Source organism: Mobula birostris, chromosome 10 (genome assembly GCF_030028105.1).
Source record: "Mobula birostris isolate sMobBir1 chromosome 10, sMobBir1.hap1, whole genome shotgun sequence".
NCBI lineage: Eukaryota > Metazoa > Chordata > Chondrichthyes > Myliobatiformes > Myliobatidae > Mobula > Mobula birostris.
In genome coordinates, this window is record NC_092379.1 from 90,136,381 (window position 1) to 90,157,207 (window position 20,827).

General features: G+C 40.5%; 1 protein-coding gene across 3 annotated transcripts in view; it reads left to right on the top strand.

The window, feature by feature from the left end:
- The window catches only part of pof1b (POF1B actin binding protein), a 108,952-nt gene that overhangs the window by 52,002 nt on the left and 36,123 nt on the right, over positions 1-20,827 (top strand). Inside the window, exons 4-5 of one of the 3 annotated variants that reach the window (XM_072270535.1) lie at positions 5,354-5,470; positions 6,775-6,930. In XM_072270535.1, the coding sequence (XP_072126636.1) occupies positions 5,354-5,470; positions 6,775-6,930 (273 nt within the window). The remainder of the gene's footprint in view (positions 1-5,353; positions 5,471-6,774; positions 6,931-20,827) is intronic. The other 2 variants (XM_072270538.1, XM_072270537.1) reach the window with 2 other exon arrangements.

Genomic DNA, 20,827 nt, shown 5'->3' on the forward strand with positions numbered 1-20,827 from the left:
GAAATGGCAAGGGTAAAAAGACACTAATAGCAGTTATATACAGGCCTCCAAACAGCAGCCGGGATGTGGACTACAAGTTGCAGCTGGAAATAGAAAAAGCGTGTCAGAAGGAAAATGTCAAGATAATTATGGGGGATTTTAATATGAAAGTGGATTGGGAAAGTTGGGAAGGGAATGGATCACAGGAGACGGAGTTTGTAGAATGCTACAGGATAGCTTTTTGGAGCAGCTTGTCCAGAAGCCCACCAGGGGACCGGCTGTTTTGGATTGGGTGCTGTGTAACGGACCTGAGGCGATTAGGGAGCTGGAGGTAAAGGAACCCCTTGGAAGCAGTGATCATAATATGATTGAGTTCAGTTTCAAATTCGAAAAGGAGAAGCTGGTATCAGGTGTATCGATATTTCAGTGGAACAGGGGAAATTACAGTGGTAAGAGAGAGGAACTGGCCCAAGTCGATTGGAAAAGTAAGCTAAATGGAGGGACGGCAGAGCAGAATTGGATGAAATTCCTACAAGAAATAAGGAAAATGGGGGAAAAATATATTCCAAGAAAAAAGAAAATCATGAATGGAAAAATGGCACAAATGTGGCTGACGAGAGAGGGTAAGGCAAAAATAAAAGCAAAAGAAATGGCGTACAAGGAAGCAAAAATTAGTGGGAAAAATGAGGACTGGAAGACTTTTAAAAACTTACAGAAGGAAACTAAGAAAGTCATTAGGAAAGAAAAGATGAATTATGAAAGGAAGTTGGCGATTAACATAAAAAGGATACTAAGAGTTTTTAAAAATATATGAAGAGTAAAAGAGTGACAAGGGTAGATACGGGACCGATTGAAAATGATGCTGGAGTAATTATAATGGATAACAAAGAGATGGCGGAGGAACTGAATGAGTATTTTGCATCAGTCTTCACAGTGGAAGATGTCAGCAATATACCTGATAGCCAGAGGTATCAGGGAATAGAATTAGGTACAGTCAAGATTACTGGAGAGAAAGTGCTTGGGAAGCTAAGTGGACTAAGAATAGATAAGTCTCCTGGTCCAGATGAGGTGCACCCAAGGGTTCTGAAGGAGGTGACTTTGGAGATTGTGGAAGCATTGGAAATGATCTTCCAGGAATCAATAGACTCTGGCGTGGTTCCGGAGGACTGGAAGGTCGCAAGTGTAGTTCCGCTATTTCAGAAAGGAAGGAGGCAGCAAAAAGAAAATTACAGACCTATTAGTCTGACATCGGTAGTTGGAAAGATATTGGAGTCAATCCTCAAGGACGAGGTTATGAAATACCTCGAGGTGCATGACAAGATAGGCCGAAGCCAGCATGGTTTCATGAAGGGAAGATCCTGCCTCACCAACCTATTGGAATTTTTTGAGGTAATCTCGAATAAGGTTGACAAGGGAGAGGCTGTGGATGTTGTGTATTTGGATTTTCAAAAGGCCTTCGATAAGGTGCCACATATGAGGCTGCTTAATAAGATGAGACCCCATGGAATTATAGGAAAGATATTGAAATGGGTGGAGCATTGGCTGATAGGCAGAAAGCAAAAGGTGGGAATAAAGGGATCCTATTCTGATTGGTTGCCGGTTACTAGTGGTGTTCCGCAGGGGTCGGTGTTGGGGCCGCTTCTTTTTACGATGTATATCGATGATTTGGATTATGGATTAAATGGTTTTGTGGCTAAGTTTGCGGATGACACCAGGGTAGGTGGAGGAGCAGGAAATGTTGAAGAAATGGAAAGGTTGCAGAGAGACTTAGTCAGTTTGGGAGAGTGGGCAAAGAAATGGCAGATGAGATACAACGTTGACAAATGTACAGTTATACATTTCGGAAGAAGAAATAATCGGGCAGATTATTATTTAGATAGGGAGAAAATTCAAAATTCGGAAGTGCAAAGGGACTTGGGGGTCCTCGTGCAGGATACCCTAAAGTTTAACCACCAAGTTGGATCGGCGGTAAGAAAAGCGAATGCTATGTTGGCATTCATTTCAAGAGGAATAATGTATAGGAGTAAGGAGGTGTTGATGAGGCTCTATGGGGCATTAGTGAGACCTCATTTGGAATACTGTGTGCAGTTTTGGGCCCCCTATCTTAGAAAGGATGTACTGATGTTGGAGAGAGTTCAGAGAAGATTTACGAGGATGATTCCTGGAATGCAGGGGCTAACATATGAGGAGCGTCTGTCGGCTCGTGGATTGTATTCATTAGAGTACAGAAGAATGAGAGGGGATCTCATAGAAACGTTTTGAATGTTGAAAGGGTTGGACAGAGTAGATGTGGAAAGGTTGTTTCCCTTGGTGGGTGAGTCCAGGACAAGAGGCCATAGTCTTAAAATTAGAGGGTACCCAGTTAAAACAGAGATGAGGAGAATTTTTTTAGCCAGAGGGTCGTGGATTTGTGGAATTCGTTGCCACGTACAGCTGTGGAGGCCCGATCATTGAGGGTGTTTAAGGAGGAGATTGACAGGTATCTAATTAGTCAGGGTATCAAGGGATATGGGGAAAAAGCTGGATATTGGAACTAGATGGGTGAATAGCTTAGCTCATGGGGGAGCTGCGGAGCAGACTCGATGGGCTGAATGGCCTACTTCTGCTCCTTTGTCTTGTGATCTTGTGACTATCCTTGAGTAGACTGTACTTCTCCAAATGCTGGTAGATCCTATCCTTAAGAATCCTTTCTAATAGTTTGCAGACCACTGATGTGAGACTCACCAGTCTATAGTTTCCAGGATTCTCCCTATTACCTTTTTTAAACAAGGGAACTACATTTGCCATTCTCCAGTCCTCCAGCACCTCCCCTGCAGTCAAAGAGGATTCAAAGATCATAGCTACTACTCCAGCGATCTCTTCTCTCACTTCCCACAGCACCCTGGGGTATATCATGTCCGGCCCTGGGGATCTATCAATCTTGATGTTTTTAAGAAGATCCAACACTTCTTCTTCCTTAATCTCCATATTGTCCAGCACACAGGCCTGTTCTATTTCGACCTCACCCTGATCAAAGTCCTTTTCACTTGTGAATACTGAAGCAAAGTATTCATTTAGGACCTCCCCAACCTTCTCCGCCTCCAGGCACATGTTGCCTTCTTTATCCTTTAGCGGCCCCACCTTCATTCTTGTCATCCTTCTTTTCTTCACATACGCATAGAATGCCTTTAGGTTCTCCTTAATCCTACATGCCAAGGCGTTGGAGCTCTCCTAAGTCCTTCCTTAAGCTCCTTCCTGGCTACCCTATATTTCTCATGAGCCCCACCTGCTTTTTGCTTCTTATATCTAACATATGCCTGCTTCTTCCTCTTGATGAGTTGCCTCATGTGTTTCGTCAGCCGCAGTTCCCTTTTCCTACCATTTTTTCCTTATCTCACCTCCACACTTCTCATTTCATCCTCCCTCCCCCAGTCACCTGCCTCTCCCTCACCTAGCTTCACATATCTCCATCTCCTCTCTCCCCCCCCCCCACCTTCTACTTCTGGCTTCTTCCCCCTTTTCCCGTGCTGATGAAGGGTCTTGGCCCGAAACATCGACTCTTTATTCCTCCCCATTGATGTGGTCTGATCTGCCGAATTCATCCAGAATCTTGTGTGTTACACTAGGTTAGTATCTGCTAGTGTTTCCAGAAACGAGAATGATCTCCATGAAATGGATGAAGGTAGGATGTCTCCACTTGCTGGAGGGGTCATAGTCTCATGTCAAAGGACTGAGATGAGAAGAAATTTCTTCATTCAGAGGATGGTAGAATCAGAAAGCTGTAGAGGCCAAGTCACTGAGTATGGTATTTAAGAAGATGGTAGATAAACTGGTATGCAAAAGGAGATGTGGGAAGAGAGCAGATACATGGTATTAAAATAAATGACCAGCCAAGAATATATTGAATGGGGAGCACACCCTCCGAACTGAATGGCCATCGTCTGTCTTTATTTTCTTCATTTCTGAGTATCTGTGAAATTACCATTGAGAAACAAGTTTTTCAAAATAAAATACATGTGATTGTATTAGTTTCATAACTCTATGCAGCATTAATACTATCAATATTAATAGTTTTCCCTTTTCTATGTGATGTTGGGTTTGATGTGAAATATTGATGTTCCATTCCCCTCTACAGATGATGCTTGACCCACTGAGTTCCTGAAGCAGATTATTTGTTGCTCAGGTTCCAGAAACTGCAGTGTCTTGAGCCTCTGGTTTCCTTGACTATTGTTGTAGATCATTTTGGACGAGGATGCCCTGGAATGTGCACCACATTCAGGATAACCTGCTCTTTGACGTAAACATCAAAAAAGCTTTGTCTGTAGATCTGAAACCAAAAATAGAAAATGCTGACACAGACAAAATGCTGGAGGAGCTCAGCTGGCCAGGCAGCATTTCTGGAAAGGAGTAAACATTTGATGTTTCGGGTCAAGCCCCTCTCAAGACTGGAGAAGAAAGGTGAGAAGTCAGAGTAAGAGGGTGTGGGGAGGGTGGTAGTAGGTGACAGGTAAACCCAGGGAAAGGGGAGGGATGAAGTAAAGAGCTAAGAAGTTGATTACTGAAAGCGATACAGGGCTGGAGAAGGGGAAAACTGATAGGAGAGGACAGAGGGCCATGGAAGAAAGAAAAGGAGGAGGAGCACCGGAGGGAGCCAGGTAAGGAGACAAGGTGAGAGATGGGAATGGAAAAGGTGTCGGGGGGGCAGGGTGCGGGGTGCGGGGGAGCATTACCAGAAGTTCGAGAAATCCATTTTCCTTTTTGGTCCTTGAAATGCTTTGTGGGACTGCCTTTAGCATTTATACTTTGGAGAACGTCTCGCAATGCAACATTTTCCCTTTAATCAGTTGTCTTCAGCCTTCCTCACTCTGCAACCAAGGTCTCTGACTTCCCTGGCAGACAATTTCTCCCTGACCACTGACCCTCTTCCCAGTAGTATCTTGCCACTAATTCACAAAGCTCTGATGTCTTCCTGTCTTCTATCACTCTCCAGCATGTTTTTTTTTTTAATGGGTTTTTTTTATATCTTTTGCCCCCAACAGCAGCCACCCATCAAAGAACTTCAGTGTTTAACCATCCTCTCCTACCCAGCCTAGACATCCAGTACTGGGCTTCAGTGTTTAACCATCCTCTCCTACCCAGCCTAGACATCCAGTACTGGGCTTCAGTGCTCCTACTCCCTCGTGAAGAGTTACCTGGGGCCTTCCAATCATTCTCATTCTTATACTCGTCTATTAGTACTTTCTGGTGGCACTGATATCATTGGTCAAAACCTTCTTAACCAAAGAACAGTCTTTAAATATTCAAGCATCTGTCATTCATGATGGTATGGGTCAAGCTCTCAAACCATTTGTTATGCTTACACAGGTCTAACTGGCACTTGACTCTCTGTTTATAGGTATACAATGATACCAGGGACTTTCAATCCTATCAGAACATCGGAAACTCACAAACCCACTGGGTAAAAGTCAAGTATAATGAAAGCCCCACACAAAATGTGCATAGCCCTGTGCAGGTACCATTTATAACACCACTTTTCAATGATTTTCATGTACTGAAGAGACTATAAAGGAAAATTATTTTTACATTTGCTATTCAGCCAAGAATAACGGACTAATTTATGCTGTCTGAAGTTGCATTGAAATAAACTGAAATAACTTGTGGTTAGCTGATTGGATTTATTGTTTAATGATTTGGGATTTTATTTGGTAGGGTAGGTTTGAGCTTTCTATTCTTGATTCACATACTGCAAACTTTTACAGAATGAAACACTTTAATTTGCAGAAGAATATTTGATAAGAAAAACATAAACTTAGCTGCCACCTTACCTGCTTGTTAACGCAGCCAATCATGTGGAAGCAACTCAATGCATAAAAGCACGCAGACATGGTCAGGAGGTTCAGTGCTGTTCAGATCAAACATCAAAATGGGGAAAGGATGTGGTCTAAGGGTCTTTGGAATAACTGGTGCCGGATGGGTTGGTTTTAGTATCTCAGATACTGCTGAGTTCCTGGGATCTTTGTTCATAACAGTCACAGAGATTGGTGTGAAAAACAAAAATATGTCCAGTCAGTGGCGGTTCTGTGGGCAAAAAGTCCTTGTTAATGAGAGAAGTCGGAAGAGAGTGACTAGACTTGTTCAAGCTGACAGGAAGGCACTGTAACTCAAATAACCACCCATTATAACAGTAGTGTGCAAAAGAACATTTTTAAATGCACAACACATCGAACTTGACATGGATGGACTATAGCAGCGGAGGACAACACCAGGTTCCACTCCTGTACCTAATAAAGTGGCCACTGACTGTATATACACTCCGTGTTTTAACATAGTCAAAGTTCTACTATTTGCAGTTAATGTATTTGTCTATTGTGGTCTTTACAGGCGTATAGGAGGATAAAATTACTTATTTTGAGCATACCACATATGCTGTCCTCTAGTATATTGTAGTAAACTGAGTTCTGAGCAAAGAGATTTAACTTTTGATTTGTAAACGTTTATGTTAAATTCTGTGAAAATAACAAGCAAGAATGTATTAAGTTTAGTTTTGATATGAATGACTTAGATGGGTATTTTCTGATGACTGTATGAATATCTGTTTTGTCAATGTGTTGGTCAAGCATTATTATTTGTAATGTTCATTGAAATGGGACAGCAAAATCATTTTTGTAGATGCTAAACATTTCAATGATTTGATGATCAGAATTAAATGAAGAAGTGAGCTATTAAATGATAAAGTTGATGCTAAGCTTTTAAGATCAACTGAGAAAGGCCTGGGAATGAAAAATTAAACCTGAGCTGGTATGTTTTGTATTGCAGCTTCTGAGCCCTCCCGCTGAACGCTTCAGGTCTCGGAGTGCTCAAAGCTCTGTTACGTCTCAAGAACTTGACATGCGATCTGATGAAACCCATGTGAGATACTCTGAAAGACGAAGTCCAACACCAGTCAGAGTTCAGAGTCCTCAAACACATCAAGTAATGCATTTTTTTCTGACATTTGTACTAAATCATTACTTGATACTTAAAAATTGCATTGTTTCCATGCATGCTTGTAGAAAACTTGCTTTCTTTCAAAGCAAAATCCAAAAGAGAATGAAAGGGTACTTGAAGCAGTTTGTTACTCAATGCAGCTTGGAGGGCAATATTTGAAGTGGGCTTTTAGACTTCATTTCAGAGAGAATGCAGAAACAAAGTATACTTCATTTCTTCCAGATCGTTCTGTCTGAACTTAGACGAAATTTAAAGTAAGGTAGATTGTGTTACTGAATTTGAGCATTTAGCTTTTGCCAATGCATTGCTGAAGTCTGCTCACACTGTAGAAAGTGAGGTGAAGTCAAATTTAATGTCATTTAATGTGTGTATATATATCTACCATAAACTATATATATATATGTGTGTGTGTGTGTGTGTATATATGTGTGTGTGTGTGTGTGTGTGTATATATGTGTGTGTGTGTGTATATATATATATATATATATATATATATGTGTGTGTGTGTATATATATATATATATATCGCTTGTAAAACAAAACAATGTTTCTCTGAACCAGAGTGTAATGCACAATAGTACACATAACACATGATAGCTTATTAGATTAGATTCAACTTTATTGTCATTGTGCTGAGTACAGATACAAAGCCAATGAAATGCAATTAGCATCTAACCAGAAATGCAAAGAATAGTGTTATTTACAAAATAACTGTGAATAAAAAGTAAGTGCTACAGCACAAATATATAAGTCCTGAGACAGTACAATATGGGTGCAATACTACTTAGCGCTGTGATGTGAGGTTCAGCAGTGTCACAGCCTCAGGGAAGAAGCTCTTCCTCTGCCTGCTGGTGAGGGAGTGGAGGCTCCTGTGGCGCCCACCGGATGGGAGGAGAGTAAAAAGTCCATGGTTAGAGTGAGATGCATCCTTGATAATGCTTTTCGCCCTGCCCAGGCAGCGTTTATGGTAGATGCTCTCAATGGTGGGCAATTGGGTGCCGATAATCCACTGGGCAGTTTTCACCACACGCTGGAGTGCTTTGCAGTCTGATACGGGACAATTGCCATACCACACTGAGATGCAGTTGGTGAGTATGCTCTCAATGGTACAGCGGTAAAAGTCAGTCAGTATCCTGGGACAGAGGTGAGCTTTCTTGATGCTCCGCAGGAAATAAAGGTGCTGTTGCGCCTTTTTGTTCAGGATAGAGGAGTTCAGGGACCAGGTGAGATCCTCGGAAATGTGGACACCAAGGAATTTGAAGCTTGACGCATGCTCCACTACAGCTCCGTTGATGTAGATGGGGATGTGAGTGTGGCTCCTAGCATGCCTGAAGTCCACAATGATCTCCTTGGTCTTCTGGGTGTTAAGGTTGTTGTCGGCACACCATGCGGCCAGGTGCTGCCCTGTAGGCCATCTCGTCATCCCCTCTGATCAGGCCAAACACTGTGGTGTCGTCTGCAAACTTGATTATGGAGTTAGAACCATGTGCAGGAACGCAGTCATAGGTGAAAAGGGAGTACAGAAGAGGGCTGGTCTGTTAGTCAGAAAGTCCAAGGTCCAATTACAGAGGGATGAGCTGATACCAAGCTGGCGAAGTTTGGCGATCGGCTTGGAGGTGATCACAGTACTGAATGCCAAACTAACGTCAATGAACAGCATTCTGACGTAAGAGTTGGGGCTGTCCAGGTGGGTCAGGGCAGAGTGAAGTTCCGTGGAGATAACATCCTCTGTTGACCTGTTGGTGCGATAGGCAAATTGATGGGGGTCCAGGGTAGTGGGCAGACGGGCTTCCAGATGTGATAGAACCAGTCTCTCAGAGCACTTTGCAGTGATGGGGGTGAGTGCAATTGGGCGGAAGTCATTCATGAAAGCAAAGATAAAATCTGGAGATGAATGGCACATAAATTACAAACTAAATTGCATGAATAAACTCAGTGCAAGAAATATCACATCTACAGAATTATTTAGTATTCTGCAAGAATTATGTTAAAACCTATTCTAATGAGGTTAAACCAGTTATTTTGATGGCTGGCAAATCTAATTACAATTCCAAACTTGTCGGTGATCTTTGGTGGACAATTTATAAGTCACTTATTCCGAACAATATCAAATTGTATACAGGTATTGCTACTTTTGGAAAAAGGAAGATGAATTTTCTCAGACTTCAGGCTATACCTGCAAAAAGAAGAGAGAGTGCTACAGGGTGGAACAAAAGGGGAGCGGGGACTGGTTGAGGCTATTATAAGATGATGAAGTGGACCATCAATCTACTGCCCCATTCAGCAGGATGATGGCAGATCCAGTGCCTCATTCCCTTCTCACCTGATCCTTGTAGCCTTTGAAAACCTGAGAGTTCCAAAAAAAAACTATTGATCTTGGCCTTGAATACAATTGACCAAGGATTCAAAGCCCTTTGTGCTGTAGAATCCCAATACAACCCACAAAGAAGAAATTTCTCCTTGTCTTATTCATAGAAGTTTTATTCTTGTCACATAACCATTGTTTGCTTCTAGACTTCCCAGCCAGAGGATGCAGTCTCTCAGCATCTATCCTATAAATCAGAACCTTTGGCATATCAGTAAGAACAGATGTTATCCTAGTAGTTAAACAACTATAGACCAACTTGTCTAATCTCTAGGGAAGACTAATACATTACTGGCAACCCCATCAAATATTAATCAAGTAAATGAACGCTGCCCCATCTCAAGTTAAATAAATCCTTGTATGTATGCGTTAACTGGAAATGCTTTCTACTGTGATTTCATAAGTCCTGTACAAAACCAGATACTGTATGCTGCTTCTGCTGTATACCAGCAAACATGCAGGTTGCCAGGTTAGTTGCCCACTGTAATTTGCTCTTTAGTATGTAGATGAATGGTAGAATGTGGGAAGAAGAGGATTGGTTAGGGTAGGATAATTGCCCCAACAACAAGCATGGAGTTGGTGGGCCAAAGGACTTGGTTCCAATCTGTATATTTTCATGATGCTAACTATCCAGCGGTAAAGGCAAATAACGTGTTTGTGATCATAACTGCTTGCTCTGCCTGCATGTTTACTTTTACAGTTCTTGAACCAGCATTCCTCTGTAGACCAACTGTGTTCTTAAGTAAATCTCTGTTCACTTTGAGAGGAAGCATAATAATCTGCACGTTCCCACATCACTCTTGGCTTTTACTGATGAACCGCACGGAATGCTTCAGAAATAACAGGAAAAATTGTGCAAAATAATTAGTCTCTGAAAGTATCATTTGTAATTTTGATAGGGAGACCTCAGTTCATTGGTTGGGGGGAGATGACAAAGATTGCATTGGAAGAATTCATCCAGAGTTGTGCGGAATATGGGCATGAAGTTTGGCAATGCAAGAACTTTGGAATATCAAAATGCAGTAGAAGTTAGTACTGTAGTTAAATGATTCAGTTTAGAGATGGATATTTTGTAAGGGACATCTGTGTTACTTAAATATAACTTTCTGTTTAAAGTTGAAGTTCAAATCTCTCCATAGTCAAAGCTGGCCTATTTATTTTTATTGTTTTTTCCCATTTATTTGTAATGTTTTACAATTGGAATTTTGTAAAAATTGGATCTTTGTTTAGAAAAGATGTAATGTGAGTTGATTATTCTACCAGTGTCTTTGGCATGATTAATTATCAAGTTGAGCTGCAGGTTGGTGCAAAAGCCCAAATTTCATATTCCAACTTCAGTTCAAAGGAAATTGTTAAATTTGTGAGAATGTAGCCCACTATTCTGTTTAACTGTAGTTTAAATTTTGGTGTCATGGCTCAATTTATGCATTATTTGCAGATGATGGTCTTCTGCTGAACTAACTGATGCAAAAATTTGATTTCACACTTGTTGTTTCGCTAGTTAATCTACACAATTAAACAGTTCATATATAGATACCAGTCTCTAAAGATCTGTTGAAAGAAACATAATTTCAATTGCACCAGAAATGTAATTGGCTTTTAACAAATCCACCCAAATTAAGTGATGATCATACTTAACTTTACAGTAACTTAAAATCAATTGGCGGTGACTTTAATCACTTACAATGCTTCTTTGAGATAACATGCTTCTCACGCAACTGTAGGGCAGGAGTATCTGCCTACACGCCTTTGGCAAGATGATGAAATATAAATTGCACATTAAGTCACATAAGATAATTGAAGGAACTTATACAGTAATTAGCAAAAGCTATAATCTGGGAATGAATACAGCTTTAAATTAGTTTCCTTATCAAAATCAGTAAAGAGGTATATTGATTAAATGACTCCATGTTAGTGAGAGGAAAGCAGTGCTGAGCATTTTAAATACATCTGACTTTTCATTAGGTTGATGGTAGGAGGAAGTATGGGTAAATTGTTGAGGTTAATAAATATCCAGCATATGGAAAAACAAACTTGGATTAAAAAGGCTGTGGGTAGAATGATTGAAATTATTCCCTCCTCTGAGAGGAACTAAGGTTATTTTATGTTCTTTGTCTTGCTTTAACAAAAATAAGCTGTATGAGCCTTCCCCATTTAACTGTAGTTCCTGTTCTTTGCTGGAAACAAAGTTTTTTGTTTAATTGATAATGGCATTAAAAATTAAATTGCATATAGTTTAAATTATTAGTAAAGATTTGCATTAAAAGAAATTACAAATTTAAAGTTGTCAGTGTGTGTTGCAGTTTAATAAACCTGGACTGATGAATCTTTGGCATGGTATTTATTATTAATGGCTTCCAACTGCTGGCAAATTGCTCAATGTTATTGTAACATTATACTGTGATCGACTTCAAAGGTACAGATATTTTGTCTTGTGGTCAAGGAGGAGTTCCAGTGGCATCTTTTCCTATCACTTAATTAGATCTACATTGAATGAAAATTGATGTAAAGCCTGGAATATGTGAAATGAAATACTGCATTGCATCACACAAAAATATTTTATTTTGCTCTGTGTAACTGTATCCAATCTTTTGTGAGTGCTAATTAGTGAGGAGTATTTTCCAAGCTTTAGTGTATTCCTCAATTTGATGTGTCATATACTATTGTGTAGATCAATCTCACATTAAGGCTGAACACCAACTCTGTAATACCACCTACTGCCTAGAGTCCCATGACATCACCACTTAATATCTAGAATCATGGTTCCCTGAATGATTGCCAACTCCAGATGACCTTGCAAATTTGGCCTTGAATTTCGTAATCCCCAGCCTTGCACAGCCTATCTTTTCCTCCTATTAAGATGCACAGCAGGACTGCCCTGGTATAACCATTCAGTTTCTTTTTGCCTCTCTCAATTCTTCCTATCCTAATTCTTATCTTTCTATCTTAATTCTTACTTTCCTCTTGTCCAGTCTTCAACTACATCATGACAGCACAGAAACAGGCCCATTGAATCCATTCTGATCACCAGTACCTGTTTATACTATTTTTGCTATTTCTATGTTATTACCTTCCTCACATTCCCATTAACACCTCTAGATTCCAGCACTCACCAGTACCCTGCAAGCAATTTGCAGCACCAAATTAACTTATCAATCCCCAAGTCTGAGATATGGCAAACTGGATTCAAAATTGACTTTGTGGTGGGAAGAAAGGGGTAATGACTGGTCAATGTTTTGTATTTGGAAGGGTTACTAGTGGAATTTCACAGGGCTTGGTATCTTTCCACAAAGTTTTAAAATATTTTCAGTTGCTATTTCAGCTTTTCAGTCTTTGCATTTTTTTTCCTCCTTATTGAAAATACGTATACAGTATTTGCCTCAGTCATCTGAGCAGAAAAGTGACCATTAGAATTTAATCCCAAGAAGTGTGAGGATATCACTTGGGAGGTTCAATAAGACAAAGAAATACATAATGTGGCAAATTATTAATTTGAATTCATAAAGCTTTAAAGGCAATAGGTGGAAAATTAGGTATAACAAACAAGCTGATGGAGGAATTCTGGATCTTGTAGAAAGAAACCCAAAACACTGACAATTCTTTTCCTCCCACCAATGCTGTTTGATCTGTTGAGTTCATCCAAAAGATTATTTGTGTTCCACATTTCAGCATCTGCAGTCTCTTGTATCTCTAGAAAAATAAGTAGTTAAATAGGATTACAAGATCCTTTTTATGAGCCAAGGTATGTAATGTAAGAGCAGGGAGATTGTGTTTGAACTGTATACAACATGGGATCACACAGTTCTGATCTCCATATTGTGGGAAAGAAGTGGTTGCACTGCGTGAGATTCAGAAATTGATTTCAAGACTCGGGTTGGATAAGACTTGGTTTGGAAGAGAAAGTAGAAAAGAAACATTTGAAATGAGGAAAACATCATGATAATCCATAAAGTATAGGTTCAGCAATTTGTGTACTGGAATGTTTCAGCAAGTTAAAGATTTTAGGGAAATATTGGAAATATTGGAAGTATTTGGTCCAGGAATCAGATTGAGTGAACTGAAAACTAATTTTGTAAAGATCACTTAAATCCAGCAAATGATTCTCAGTACAGTAACAAAGTATGAGATTGGATACACTTATGAAGTGAGACCAACCATTGTTTAAGAGAAATTGATGTGTGATGTATCCAGTGAGAATCAAGGCAACAGAGTTTAAGGGATGAATTGATTGGTGAATGTGTGGCTTCAAGACAAGTGACAATAACATTGTAGCAAAAGATTACAGTGAGTGCAGAAATAGGTGACTGTTAAATCAATTGTTCATTTAAAAGGTGTCTATAATTATTGTAACTTTAAGGCTGTCAGCAATACTCAATTGCCACTTTACCTAATAGAGTGGTCACTGAGTGTACGTTCATAGTCTTCTGCCACTAAAGCCCATCCACTTCGAGGTTTAACATATTGTGTGTTTAGAGATGCTCTCCTGCACACTACTGTTGCAATGAGTGGTTATTTCAGCATGACAAGTCTGGCCATTTTCCTCTGACTGCTACGTTTTCTAACTCAAACTAATTAAAAGCAAAGACAGAACTGGGAATAAAGTGTCCATTTTTGTTTTTACTTGAAGCGAGGCATGTGTATATGATGCGGTGGCACGATCACTTGTGCTGTATATGTACTTTGTATGTATAATCGTAAATTATTGAAACAAAGAATGCTTAATCAAACAATATATTTACAAAACTACTCAAATATTACTGATATATTACATAGTGCTCCTCCCTGCGTAGCTATACACTCCAACTCACTGTAGAATGGACCTCAACTTGTATGCCATCAGTACTGTGCAATACAAATCCAGATGACTTTGTTACCGTATTGAGCTAAGTTACCCAAGACTTTTGAACAGTTCTGCATTTGTCACTGTGGAGTGGAGAGTGAGTTTGTAAGTCTGGTGGAAGCAATGGATGTTGGGAATGATGAGGGAGTGGTGTGATACAGGTGGCAGGTAAGGAGTACCCGGGGTGAGGGGTGGCGCAGGTGTAGACTCACCCAGCTCTAAGACATCAGGTAAGGTCACTTGATTCCAAACAATTGGTGTATTGATCATTACAGAATGGCTCTCTGGTGCTTCCCACTCCCTTCCCCTTTTCCCAACCATGTCTCCCCTCTCCCTGCCACAATCCCACTCTCAGTCCACAATAGAGACCCATATCAAAAGCAGGTTTATCATCACTCACATGTCATGATAATTTGTTTTATTTTATGGCAGCAGTATAGTATAATGCATAAAATTACTACAGTACTGTGCAAAAGTCTTGGGCACCTAGCTATATATGTATTGCATTGTACTGCAGCAAAATGATGTGTGTATGCTGTATACTGCATATTTTATATAATACAACTAATATCTAGGCATTAGATTAGATTATGAGGACACTCAGTTCCAGTTTATTGTCATTTAGTTATGCATGCATTAAGAAATGATACAATGTTCCTCCAGTATGATATCACAGAAACACATGACAGACAAAGACTAAAACTGACAAAAACCACGTAATTAAAACATATAATTACAACAGTGCAAAGCAATACAGTAATTTGATAAAGAGTAGACCATGGGCACGGTAAAAAAAGTCTCAAGGTCCCGATAGCCTCATCATCTCAAGCAGACGGTAGAAGGGAGAAAAACTCTCCCTGCCATGAACTTCCAGGGCTGCAAACTTGCTGATGCAGCACCCGACCACAGCTGACTCTGAGTGCGTTCGAAAACTTCGAGCCTTCGACCAGCCCTCTGACACCAAGCACCGAGCACCATCTCTGCTGAGCGTTTCGACCCCGGCCCCGGCCGCCAAGCAACAGGCAAAGCGGAGGATTCGGGGCCTTCCCCTCCGGAGATTCTGGATCACACAATAGCAGCAGCAGCAAAACAGGCATTTTAGAAGTTTCACCAGGTGTTCCCCCGTGCTCTCACGTCTGTCTCCATCAAATCAGGATTGTGCACGGCACCGTACTTGACAGATTACAGATATTCATTCACCGGAGTGGCCGCTGTGCGTTGTGTCGTGCCGCCATCTTTGCTTACCAGCAAATTCAAAAACACTTATAAGAAACCAGAAAAAGGTGAGGAAAAGAAAGACAAGTTGAAGAGGAGAGAAGAGAGACAGGATGATGAGGATCTTCTCATCCATAGCATTGTCAATTTTAAATTGTCCCATTCAGGCCTAAAGATTTAATTGCTGTGGAGGCTTTCTTACTGTTGTGGGATAACATCTTTCCAGACAGGAGGGATCACTCTGCTTGGCAGGTGAGACTTGTGGCTGTGAAATCAATCTTGTGTTCTAGAGCCTCCTCTATGCCCATCGTAGGAGTTGACTCTGCGACTGCAGGAAGTGGTTCTGACAGCTCTGGACACTTCCTCCTCGTCTTGTCTCTCTTCTCTCCTTCTCAACTTGTCTTTCTTTTCCTCGCCTTTTTCTGTTTTCTTATAAGTGTCTTTGAATTTGATAATTTCTCAAGAAATTAAGTCTTATTTATCCTCTTGTGTCATGACACTTATGTCATCCTCTTTCTTTTCCTTTCTAGAATGTTCACCTTTATCTTGGGAAGGTCATTAGTTCACTGGAGTATTATTAATCTTTCTATTGCTCCCCTTACAATGTGACTTTTCCTTATCCATAACATCATCTGATCAACATCGTCAGTACTGTTTTCATATCTCCATTGACTTCTTTTTTTGTTGGCCTTCTATTCATCCAGCTGGGCTTTGTGTTTGCATCTACTTTTTACAAGCAGCTTTTTATCTCAGACTTGAAGTTTGTGCTGTAACCTTAATGCACACAGAGTAGACTCCGGTTCTTTATACTTTCAAAAGCTGAATGCTTGCAACTTTCCTGAACCTCCTTGAGTTCTCTTCCAACTTAAAACCAAGTCACATTTCACGTTTGATTAACATATCGCAAACTTTCTCAGATATGCTGCCTGCAAAAACTATTGTAGTGTGACCTCTGCTTTAGTCACACTCTCGATTCGTTTAAGCAGCATGGTCCTTCCTTGGTCCAATATGCTTTCCAACCAGAGACGGAGGCTGGTGCCATCTGGGCAATGGTTCATGGTGTACTGCATAGACAGTTGCAGCATTATCCAGTACCTTTTTTCATTCGCTGCTAGTTGACTCTATTACAGGAGATGTGGCATGCAGATAGTGGATGGATCTTCAATCAAGTTGTATTGTCTCAGCTAATCATGCCCCTAGAATGCTGACACTCCTCCTTTTACCACACACAAGCTTAGTGAGGCTTGTTGCTTGATGCATTTCACTGTTACAAATGTTATTTGCACAAAAGTGTCTTTTCTCCAGTGAAAGTTGGATATCTGTAGGCTTTATTTCAAGTATACTTGAAATGCTGTTCAAACTTATTTTGTGGAATGATGAAAACAGCCAAACCGGTATCCAATTCCACTTGAATTAATTTGTTGTTCACTTCTGCTGTTAGCCATATTGCTTGTCTATTGCTAGTTTTCACATTCTAAATCTCAAAGCTACCCAGTCCTGTATCACTCTCATCATTGTCAGATATTTCATCAACCACATGCAGATTAGTGCTCTGTTTGAAACTGTAACTTGACTTTTGTCTCTTTTTCTGTTCCCTGTGCAGTCCATTTACTTTGGTCTGCCTGACGTGCTCTTTATATCTGACCTATTTTGTGCACATTTCACCTTTAAACCTGCATTGCTTTGATGTATGTGAGCCCCTGCCACAACGGTAACAAAATTTGTTTGGTCAAGCAGGTTTCTGTTTAGACGTTGTAATTTTGCTCACTCTCACCTTCATTCCTAACTGCAACTCGACTGCATCTCTGGCTTGGATAACTAAGGAAATAAAAGATACTGTAGTATCAAATTAAAAGCTCACAAAGAGTAGTGGGAGACTGGAGGATTGGGAAAACCTTAAAAAACAAGAAAGAACAACTAAGCAAGAAATAAGGAAAGGGAAGATAGAGTATGAAAGTAAATTAGCACAAAATATAAAAACAGAGAGCAAAAGTTTCTATAAATATATAAAGCGGAAGAGGTTGGCTAAAGTCAACGTCTGCCCCTTGGAAGACGATAAGGGGAAATTGATATTGGGTGATAAGAGATGGCTGAGGCGAACAACTATTTTGTGTCGGTCTTCACGGTGGAGGACACATCTAATATGCCAAAGAATGATGTTATGGATGAAATGGGAGGTGAGGACCTCGATAAAATCGCTGTCACTAAAGAGATATTGATGAGCAAACTAGAGGACCTGAAAGTAGGTAAGTCCCCTAGTCTTGATGGGGTGCATCCCAGGGTGCTGAGGGAATTGGCGGAGGTTATAGTAGATTCTTTGGTAATCATTTACCAAAATTCTCTAGACTCTGGGCAGGTCCCAGCAGATTGGAAGGCAGCAAATGTCACACCACTTTTTAAAAAAGGATGTTGGCAAAAGATGGGCACCTATATGCCAGTTAGCTTAACATCTGTAGTTGGGAAAATGCTTGAAGCTGTCATTAAGGAAGAAATAGCAAAACATTTACAAAGGAGTGGTTCCATTAGACAGACGCAGCATAGATTCAGAAAGGGCAGTTCCTATTTGACAATCTTACTGGAGTTCTTTGAGGACATAATGAGTGCAGTGGATGGAGGGGAACAGATGGATGTCGTATACTTGGATTTCCAGAAGGCGTTCAATAAGGTGCCGCACAAGAGTCTTATAAGTAAGATACAGATGCATGGAGTCGGAGGAAGTGTATTGGCATGGTTAACCAATAGAAGGCAGAGAGTTGGTATAAATGGGTGTTTCTCCGGTTGGCAGTCTTCCAGTGAGTGGGGTTCCGCAGGGGTCGGTGCTGGGCCTGCAGCTGTTTACCATTTACATTGATGATTTGGAAGGGGGGACTGAGTGTAGCGTAGCAAAATTTGCTGATGATACTAAACTGAGTGGTAAAGCAAATTGTACAGAGGATGTGGAGAGTCTGCAGAGGAATATAGATAGTTTAAGTGAGTGCGCCAAGGTCTGGCAGATGGAATACAATGCTGGTAAATGTGAGATCATCCACTTCGGAAGGAATAATAGAAGAGCAGATTATTATCTAATGATGAAAGATTACAGCATGCTGTTGTGCAGAGGGACTTGGGAGTGTTTGTGCATGGATCGCAAAAAGTTGGCTTGCAGGTACAAAAGGTTATTAAGAACGCAAATGGAATGTTGGCCTTCATTGCTAGAGGGATTGAATTCAAGAGCAGGGAGGTCATTCTGCAACTGTACAGGGTACTGGTAAGACTGCACCAGGAGTACTGTGTGCAGTTCTGGTCTCCATACTTGAGGAAGGATATACTGGCTTTGGAGGCAGTGCAGAGGAGGTTCACCAGGTTGATTCCAGAGATGAAGGGGTTAACCTATGAGGAGGGATTGAGTTGCCTGGGACTATACTCTCTGGAATTCAGAAGAATGATAGGGGATCTTATAGAAACGTACAAAATTTTGAAAGGGATAGATAAGATAGAAGTAGGAAAGTTGTTTCCATTGGTAGGTGAGACTAGAACTAGGGGACATTGCCTCATGATTCAGGGGAGAAGATTTACGATGGAGATGAGGAGAAACTGTTTTTCCCAGAGAGTGGTGAATCTGTGGAATTCTCTGCCCAGTGAAGCAGTTGAGGCTTCTTCACTAAATATATTTAAGATACAGTTAGATAGATTTTTACATAGTAAAGGAATTAAGGGTTATGGGGGAAAGACAGGTAGGTGGAGCTGAGTTTACGGATCAGCCATGATTTTATTGAATGGCAAGGCAGGCTTGATGGGCTGGATGGCTGTCTCCTGCTCCTATTTCTTATGCTCTTATGCTGTTTCTATTGATACAGCTATTTCAACTCCTCTTTTAAATGCAAGTTGTGCTTCAGTTAGGAACAGTTTTTGATTCTTTCTTGTAATATTCCAAAACTAAATCTCTCAACACATCATTAAGCCCATCATTGAACTGGCAATGCTCAGACAATTTATTTTAAACTTGACCATTTCTCTCTCCCCCTTCCAAAAAGATGCGCTCTGCATAACGCTTTTTGAACTTGAATGTCCCGCTTTGATTGGCTGTCACAGATTTTAAATTTTGTTCATTATTCATGACACTTAGAAACCACTTTGCTCATTGTTAAAGGTGAGACTGCATTCTCAGTATTCGCCGGAATTAGATTTTGGATGTTAAGATGTCAGCTCAGAGGCCTGATTAGGAACTGGTCCTGTAGGGAAAATGGAGATGCATTTGACTCCATTTCCCATCCCCACACTGACCTGTACATCCTTGGCCTTCACTGCCTAAGTGAGACCAAATGCATTGCCTTGTAGTCCAGGTGAGTAATCTTCAACCCAATGATGTGAATGGTGAGTAAGGTAGCCCTTATTCTTGTGTATCTATTTCCAACCTTACCCCTCCCCCAATCCATGTGTGTCCACCTTCCTCCTTTTCCTTGCCGTACTCCCATCAAGACCCCATCATTGGTTTTGTTTCCTTCCACAATCTGGTTCTAGATGCCCTTCTCTCCTAATCATCTTCCTTATTTATCTTAGTCCAGTATTTGCATCTTTTATGCCTCCATTTATCACCCTCTATCTCCCTTTAGAACAGAAATGAGGAGGAATTTCTTTATCTAGAGGGTGGTGAATCTGACGAAGTAATTGCCACAGACACCTGTGGAGTCTTAAGTCATTGGGTATCTTTATTGCAGAAGTTGATGAGGTCCTGATTAGTCAGGTTGTCAAAGGTTACAGGGAGATTGAGAGGGATTTGGGTTGAGAGAGTAATAAATCTGCCATGAAGGAATCGCTGAGCAAACTCAGTGTACCGTGTGGATCAATTCTGCTTCTGTGCTATGGTCGAAATATCCAATTGATAAAGCTCCTGTTTGTCATATTACAATAATCTCTCAACATCTGCTTCAGTTTCCAGCTTAAGTTGTTTGCTAAATTCAACTCCTCTTTCAAATACTATCAGTCAAAATGTGAGGCAACTGCATTAATGTTAGCATTACAACTTCACCCAAAAGATCTGTTGTGTAAAATAACAGACCAATTTAATCCATTAGATCATATGTGACTCATCACAAAATTTTTCACTTTTCTTCATTCAGCTGCTTCGGCAGGTGAAGGGAAATTATCAGCCTTTTGTCGTACCAACAAGAGGCACAATGTTGATTTCGGTTTTTGATCGAAGTTGTTAACAGTTTTTCCATTTGACTGTCAACACCAGTCATTTGTTTAGTTATTACCATCGTATTCACAGTTGCTATTCTTGTTTGCTGTTGCAGAATTCATGGCTTGATTCTTAAGACTCCCAGATATTAAAGCATGCTTGATAAATAGTGTTCTTTTTTTCCACCCCAGTTGTTTTAATTTATTCAGGCCATTTTCAGAGTTCAAACTAAATTTATTATCAAAGTACATACATGGCACCATATACAAGGTCTACTTTCTTATGGGCATAATCAATAAAT